Source organism: Borostomias antarcticus (genome assembly GCF_949987555.1).
Source record: "Borostomias antarcticus genome assembly, chromosome: 2".
NCBI classification, from domain to species: Eukaryota; Metazoa; Chordata; class Actinopteri; order Stomiiformes; family Stomiidae; genus Borostomias; species Borostomias antarcticus.
The window spans coordinates 25,293,035-25,301,785 of NC_140235.1; the positions used below are offsets into that span (position 1 = coordinate 25,293,035).

Sequence of the window (8,751 nt, forward strand, 5' to 3'; positions counted from 1 at the left end):
ATGCACTGCAAGGTCCACCTGCTGGACGGCACCGAGTACACTTGCACCGTCGAGGTGGGTGGGAGGGGGGGGGGGGGGGGGCACGGCTCCGAGTACACCGTCGAGGTGTGTGGGGGAGGGAGGGGGGGGGGAGCGGTGGTGACCGCTGCAGGCAGGGTGCTGCAGAGATTATCGACTCTCTCCATCCTGACACAGAGGACACAGTAACACAGAGAGAGGGGGAGGAGAGAGGGATGGAGGGAGGGCACAGAGGAGAAGAAGAAGAAGAGAGAGAGAGAGAGAGAGAGAGAGGTGCAGTAATGACACATGTAACACGCCTTCCTTGGGCAGGTCATACGACCTCATCAATTCAGCATTGACCTCCAAAGGTCACCACTACAGCGTGTGTGTGTGTGTGTGCATTATAAAACAATAGGATATACATTTACATAGATTACATTTATCATCGCCTTTCTTTAGATCATGTTTGAACCTGAATGCATTAATATCTTGCAAGCCTTTCAAGTGATGTGGAACATGAACCACACACACACAGATACTAATAACTATGCAAATTAATGCTGAAATCAGGTGCCAATTCAGATACAGCTTCTTATCTCAAGGTGACTTATCCTCAATCTTCCTTATCTCCTTCTCTCCTCAATCGTCCTTATCTCAATCTTTAATACAGCCATATTGTCTACTGTGCGTGTGCGTGTGTGTGTGTGTGTCATGCAGAAGCGTGAGAGGGGATATGTGCTTTTTGAGAAGGTGTGTGAGCACCTCAACCTGCTAGAGAGGGACTACTTTGGGATCACATTCCGAGACATCGACAACCAGAAGGTAGGTGGACCCACAGAGCCATGTGGAACAGTCATACAAGAATCTCATATGATATCCACCTTATAGTATTTGTGTACATGTTGCTTATATGTTACATACAAGATTATTAAGTGGCCACTTTCATACACATATAGAGACGAATTCACAAAGAATGGATCGCAGCTGCTAATAGCACCATTGACTGGGTGTCATTTGCGCCCGCTATGTGCTCCGTCTATTGGACCTATTCACAAAAGCTAATGATATTCTAGCGCAAACATGCCCATACGGTGTTGCAGCTGAGTGCAATTTGCTCCTGATATGGCAAAGTAGGCTATATGTATATGTAAATACTGCCCATGCCCAGGCGCACAGAGATGCTATTTTCATGGCAAAGCAGTTAGCACTGTATTACACCTTTGCGAGTGCTTTCTGAATAGCAAGGTTTATTTTGGGATTATTTGCACAGGCTTAGATCTGAAAAAGCCACGTAATACCTTTGTGAATTCGCCCCATAATGATGAGGCATATGTATTGTATTGGAAAGATATATAACAATTCTAATATTTTATACCTGAAACTTATAGAGCAAAAACAAACATAGATGAGTCATAGTAGTTATTGCTGTATCTGAGTATAGCAAGGCTAAACTAGAAATGGTGTTCGGAGAGCACAGACCTCTGCCCATTAACGCATTCTGGGGCTTTATGCACACGCACGTGCGTGTGAGCAGGACATGTTTGGTATTGCTGTATTCGTTAGTTGGAAAGCTTTATGCCAGTCTAAACCCAGTGTCTCTGTGACCTTCCCATGTCATGATATTTTCCAGGTTCTAAGTTGACCCATGCTACTGTACACCTCTCCACCGAGATTCATAAAATCGTTTTTGCTTAATCCTAGTCCAAATAATGAATGGAGGTGAATGGCCGGCCGTGATTCGGATCTGCTCCAAAACGTTTCATGAAAATAGGTTTGGTAGTTTTCTAAGAAAGAGCAAACAAACCAACCAACCATCATGCCACCGAAAACATTACCCCTCGCCCAGCTGGTGTGCTGGGGGGAGGTAAATATGCAGAAAAGCATGTGCAGTATTGTGAGAAACATGTTAAATCACACATGCTTGCAACATTATCTATGTCTTATCAGTACGTGTAGGAAAGTACAGTAGCAGTTTTTATATAATATCCTTATATTATTACAAGATCTTATACAATGAACAACACACATTACAATGTGTATAGGCTGCTATTTATAAATTATACACTGTACAGTACCTATTTTTCATGTGGGACAACTCTCTCTGCCTCTCTTTTTCTTCCTCTCCATCCCTCTATCTTTGCCTCTATGTTTCTCCCTCGTAATCTGGGCTAGGGTTAATCTGGGTTAGGATTAGACTTTAATCTGGGTGGAGTTAAATTGACCCATGAGTTGATCTCTTCCAGAACTGGCTGGACCCCTCCAAGGAGATGAAGAAACAAATCAGAGGTAAGAGGAGAGAGGGGAGGGGAGAGGGGAGGAGGGGAAAAGAGGAGAGGAAAGAGGAGAGGTACTGTAAGAGGGAAGGGAGAGGAGGGAAGGAGGAGAGAGGAGGAGAAGTAAGAGGGAGAGGAGAGAAGGAGAAGTAGATGAATGGAGAGGAGAGAGGGAAGAGGAGATTAAAGGAAAGAGAGGGGAGATGAGGAGGAGAGGAAAACTAAGGAGAAGAAGAGGGTGGGACTCCTGATTCTAGCTCCTCGCATGTGTGTGTGTCTGCAGGAGTGCCCTGGAACTTCTCTTTCAATGTCAAGTTCTACCCTCCTGATCCAGTTCAGCTCTCTGAGGACATCACCAGGTAGACACATATACACACACACACACACAAACACACACACACACCTAAACACACATACAGTATCTCTCTCACACACACCTACACTTACACGTACAAACCCCAACTACACAAACACAGACGCGCCTGCCTACACACTCCTAACCGCTGTCTCTGGCAGGTACTATCTGTGCCTGCAGCTGAGGGATGACGTGGTGTCCGGCCGACTGCCGTGCTCCTTCTCCACACACACTGTCCTGGGCTCCTACACCGTCCAATCAGAGCTGGGTGACCACGACCCCGAGGAGGCCGGGCCAGACTACGTCAGCGAGCTGCGCTTTGCCCCCAACCAGACCAAGGAGCTGGAGGACAAAATCATAGACCTGCACAAGAACTACAAGTCAGTCCCGAAGAAGAGACTACAACTACCAGCGTCCCGCCCTTCCCGTTCAACCCCTCTTTGTACACTTCACTGGCTCAACCATGCTGTGTGTGTGTGTGTGTGTGTGTGTGTGTGTGTGTGTGTGTGTGTGTGTGTGTGCGCGTGTATGTTCAGGGGGATGACGCCAGCCGAGGCCGAGATGCATTTCCTGGAGAATGTGAAGAAGTTGTCTATGTACGGAGTGGACCTCCACCATGCCAAGGTACACACACACACACACACACACATGCACACACCCCCTGGTGTCGCCCTGTCCTGAAATAAGGCCTGTTCTGTTTCAGCTGCATGGTTCTGAGCTGTATAGGGATGGCTTGGTACTGTAGAAGGTCCAGTTCTGTCTCTGGCTAGCCAGTGACCTCTCTGTCTCTGTGTTGTTTCCCCTCTGTCTCGTTGCCATGGCAGCAGGATGCTCTAGTTTGGGGTCTCCGAATGTCGACCCATCCTGCCAATCACAAGCTGTTACGCAACCTAACGCAATTACGGATGGCCCAGTTCCAGCAGCCTTCAGACTGTCAGAGACTGATCTCTCTGACAGGGATGTTCATGTCGTTATAACACACTCTAAAGCCTTTATCACACACACACTACAGTCTATCACACTCTAGAGCAGGGGTCTCAAACTCAAATTGGCTTGGGGCCACTGCTGGTATCGTCAACTCATAGGAGGGCCACTTCAATGTCAACTTCAACTACTACTAACTATAAGAAAGTGCAATATTTCAGAAAATTTCATTTTTCTTTTCCATAACTAGACTCACAACTCAGTCTTTAAATGTTGCAAGACTATTCCATAACTAACGTTTTCATCATACAAATTCAAACCGGTTTCCATTCATTTCTATGTTAACAGTTAGTGCTGCAAATCTTTTTTCCTTACTTTTATTTTATCTTGAATAGGCTTCATTTGTACTTGCAAGATGCATCACTACTGTAAGCCTGCCCTGTACCTGTACTTGCATTTATTAAAGTTCAAGTTTGTTTCCATTTCTTACCAGACACTTGAATTCATTTGTAGGCTACTACTCTATTTCTTGCTGGACATATCTTGAAAGACTGAGACCTTAGCCCTCTTAGCTGTGTGGCTCGTTTTTTCCTCTCGTCTCCCTATGACACTGTTCTCCATGTTTAGTAATGAATAGTGACTTTGTTCTTGCATATCAGGCAGGTAGAATTTACATTGAACTCCACAAAAAATACTGCAATGTCCATATTTCTTGAAACGTCTGTGTTCCTAACGTTAGTTAACCATGAAAACAGCCTCTCGGTGGCGAGCTGCATTCCGTTCATAGTTCATAGTCGCATGGGGATTGATTGCCCCTGTGACTGTATGCAACATTCACCTCGCATGCTGCGCACAATAACATAATTTCGCCCCATGTTTGAGCGACTTGAATTTCGCATTATATGCCTGCCTGCCGGCGCGGTTAACAAGAAATTATTTTGCGGCCCGGATTACATTATATTTCTGACATCATGTCACGGGCCGGATGGAGTGGTGTGGCGGGCCGCAAATGGCCCGCGGGCCGCGAGTTTGAGACCCCTGCTCTAGAGCCTTTAAAAAAGGTTGCTTTTTGCCGACCGCTTGGGTTCTATACTGTCAGTGCCAGTAAATAGCATAGCAAGAGTAACTATTCCAAACACTCCTTATCAGTTATAATGATGAAGCTATGTTATGTTAGGAGTTATTTGCGCTGCTAAGTCCATTGTGATGAAGTCGTCCACATCTCCAGCAGGTCTGCCAGATATCCCAGTCTGGAACGGTCCGCTAGCTTTCGCGCTCAAGTTCACATAAGGAGGACTTCTGCCAGCGTGAAAGGCCCTTAAGTTTGTGGAAAGTACACAGACTGTGTAGTACGACATGTTTGTATTACATGAGACTGCCCCAGTTAGCCACGAATCATTGATCTTACCCATCAATCAATCTGTTACATCACCTGACCTACTGTAACCTAGCAACAGCAGGAAAAACCTGGAAAAATCTTTCCTGTCCCATGAGCTGTCCTCACCTGACTGGGCAGCCGATCACAGACAACACCACAGGCGAGCCTTCGCTAGCACTGAGGTTAATGTTAGCTCACTGTAACACACTGACTAGCACAAGCACTGAGGCTAACCTTAACAAGCATTAGCACTGGTTATGCGCTAACAGTTTCACTGGTTAGCTTTATCACTGGTTAGCATTATCAGTAGGGAGAATCAGGGCAGGGCTAGCTTGATCACTAGTTAACCTTATCATTAGTTAGCATTACCACAGGTTAGCTTGATTATATTTGTAGCATGCAACCGTTGTGTGGTTTGGTCAGCCCAGTCTGTGTGCTTTCTGTTTGTTTCTCTTGCTGTTCTGCCTGAATGGCCTAGTTGGTAGGAAGCCTGTTTGAGTGCTTGTCTCCAGCTAAGGGGGAGGTAAGGTTGTTTCTTGTCTGTGTATGATGTACTTCCTGTCCGTCTGTAACATTACTGTGCTGTACTGTCCACCCTGTTACATACATGTGATAGATACGTACGTGTGTTCAATACGTGTCACATGATCATACTGTTATGTCCCAGCAGCTGCGTCTGCATGACCAGTCTGATCACATGACATTTAACCGCCCATTGTAGTTCCCATATCCCTTTCACTGATACACATAGACAACAACACACACACACACACACACATCACCCTTCTAGACAGAGAGAGTTTTAGTTTCTGAACTGGGTTACACCGGGGGATCTCCTGAGAGAGGCTCCAAATACGGTCTGTCAGTCGCCATGACTACAGGTCCCATGACGTCTTCATTTCACTCTGTTGTCTTCCTGCCAAGCTCATTGGATCAGTCATACTACACACACCACACACAAACATACACGCACGCATGTGCGCACACACTTTCGCACTCATACCTCTGTTCCCTTCTTTAATGGGCTTGCAGTATGGTGATGGATCCCTCCATTTAGAGTGAAGTGCTGACATTATGCTAACATTATCTCATACTGTACATAAAACACCATTAGAAGCTGTCCTGCTCTATACGTGTCTTAGGTGTTCTGAGTTGTGTCAGAGTACTGAGTAGAGGCGTGTGTGTGTGTGTGTGTGTGTGTGTGTGTTGCAGGACTCGGAGGGCGTGGAGATCATGTTGGGTGTGTGTTCCAGCGGGCTGCTGATCTACAGAGACCGTCTGAGGATCAACCGCTTCGCCTGGCCCAAGGTCCTCAAGATCTCCTACAAGAGGAACAACTTCTACATCAAGATACGACCTGGGGAGGTATACACACTCTTTCCCTCTTTCTCCTTCTCTATCCCTCTGTCTTTCTCTCTCTCTCTCCCTGTCTCTGTCTCTCTCCTCTCTCCTCTCTCTTCTTCTCTCCTTCTCTGTCTCTCTCTCAATTACATTTCAGTTTCAATGGCATTGAAATTACTTGAAATATTGCCAAAGCAAACATATATAAACAATAAAGTGACACTGAAAATTGAGCAGAACAACAGAACATCATCAACAACAACAACAACACATATTGGTGATAATGATAACATAATGGGTGTGTTAAGTAGCTGAGCGCTCACACTTAGAATGCTCACTGTGAGCGCTGAGCGCATTTTAAAAACACTTAACGTTCTGCTCATTCTGAGCGCTGATCAACCGTCATACAAAACATTCAGTGAAAATGGCTCTGCAAAAAGCAGTAGTAGGTGCATTATTCAATGTTTTGGTGGAGGAGGCAGTGGCCGATGATGATTTAATTAATGTTCTAGGGGCGGATAATAACCAGGAGGAAGAGGAGGAGATATTGTTGCTTGCTGTAAATAACGTTAACGGGCAAACAGCGATCATTTCCTCTTCGGTCACTAAAACGGATGCCTTTAGTGTGCCATCAGCACTGGAGAGGTGTACGAGCAATCGAGCATCCTTTTTGGATCCATCTTCTTTTGTGTTTACTCAGACTGTAGTTTAGAAGTGTTCACTTGCGCTCTGAGCAGATCAGCCTGAGCAACCCGTTAAGTGCGTTCTACGCTCTGAGCGAAGCTGAGCCGCTCAGTTACTTAACGCACCCAATAATGATAATGAAGAATACCTTGATGACTAACCTAGATCATAATTTATTCCATTCCACCTGATGTCCCTAAGGTTATGGCATCACACATTTTGCTGCTAAGAATGAGCAACTGATTCTCCTAATAAGTATTCTCTCTCAACTTCTCTCTCTCTCTGTCTCTCTCTCATCCTCCCTCTCTCTGCTCCCCACTCTCATTCTCTCCCTCTCTCCTTCTCTCCATCTCTCCAGTTTGAGCAGTTTGAGAGCACCATTGGTTTCAAGCTGCCCAACCACAGATCAGCCAAAAGGCTGTGGAAGGTCTGTGTGGAGCACCACACCTTCTTCAGGTGAGAAGAACCCAGACTGAGATACTTACTCTGCAGCAGATAGACCACAGCTGTTTCTGCTGCTACAGTTACTGTCCAGATGTACTCCCGATGTCCTGTCTGCGGTCATGCCAACACCTGTCTGTCTCTTGGTCTGTCTGTCTCTCTGTCTGCCTGTCTCTCTTTCTGACTGTCTGACTGTATTTCTGCCTGTCTCTCTGTCTGCCCATCTCTGTTTGGCTGCCTGACTGTCTGTCTCTCTACCTGTCTGTCTGTCTGCCTGCCTGTCTGTCTGTCTGTCTGTCTGTCTGTCTGTCTGTCTCTCTACCTGTCTGTCTACCTGCCTGCCTGTCTGTAGGCTGGTGTCTCCTGAGGACCCTCCTAAGAAGTTCCTGTCCCTTGGTTCTAAGTTCCGCTACAGCGGTAGGACCCAGGTCCAGACCCGGCGTGCGTCCTCCCAGATCGCCCGGCCCGCACCTTTCTTCGAACGCTCCACCAGCAAGCGCTACATCATGTCCCGCAGCCTGGACGGAGGTGGGGGAGGGACCTGGAGGATCTCTCGCTCACACGACGAGGGGTCCTCCAAATTTAGAGAGGATCTATTGTTGCCCTGCTGGACTGTCACCTGTAATCTGCAGTTGATCACATGTTGCCTTGGTCATTCGTCAACCACATCACGACCATGTTTAGACCACATCAGGTCCATGTTAAGACCATATCAGGACCATGTTTAGACCACATCAGGTCCATGTTAAGACCATATGAGGACCATGTTTAGACCACATCAGGACCATGTTTAGACCACATCAGGACCACTAGACGACATGATCCTGATCTGGACCTTATTTACATTTTACATTTACATTTTAGTCATTTAACAGACACTTTTATCCAAAGCAACAGCAACAATAACTCAATTTGTCTAAAGTAAGGCAACCAACAGTACATACCAGTCATTAACAAAAAGCCTTCTATAACAAGTGACATCAGCAGTCACAGTGCTAGATCATATGATGTGAGGGTTAGGTGTTGGGTGGGGGTGGGGGGGTGGGGATATGAAAAACCTGGGAAAGGATTAAGGATCATGTTTAGACACATCAGGACCATGTTTAGAACACACCAGGACCATGTTTAGACTGAATCAGGACCATGTTTATACCACATCAGGACCAATATCACATCAGGATCATGTTAGGACACACCAATTTCTAACCATTTAACCAGTTATTCATGTACTTATTCCTGGGGTTAATTAGCCCTGCCATGTCCCAGGGTCTCATCTGCATTGCCATTGGCTGAGGTATTTTTGTCTGCATTGCTATTGGTCAACGTCTTCTTGTCCGCATCGCTATTGTTTAAGG

The 8,751-nt window shown here is 46.2% G+C and overlaps 1 protein-coding gene across 1 annotated transcript in view; it reads left to right on the forward strand.

The window, feature by feature from the left end:
* The window catches only part of epb41l3a (erythrocyte membrane protein band 4.1-like 3a), a gene marked incomplete at both ends in the record, with an annotated part of 24,154 nt that continues 15,403 nt past the window's right edge, over positions 1–8,751 (forward strand). Inside the window, 9 exons of the mRNA XM_084453990.1 lie at positions 1–54; positions 718–822; positions 2,244–2,286; positions 2,557–2,632; positions 2,790–3,008; positions 3,165–3,252; positions 6,143–6,295; positions 7,314–7,411; positions 7,749–7,924. Of these exons, the coding sequence (XP_084310116.1) occupies positions 1–54; positions 718–822; positions 2,244–2,286; positions 2,557–2,632; positions 2,790–3,008; positions 3,165–3,252; positions 6,143–6,295; positions 7,314–7,411; positions 7,749–7,924 (1,012 nt within the window). The remainder of the gene's footprint in view (positions 55–717; positions 823–2,243; positions 2,287–2,556; positions 2,633–2,789; positions 3,009–3,164; positions 3,253–6,142; positions 6,296–7,313; positions 7,412–7,748; positions 7,925–8,751) is intronic.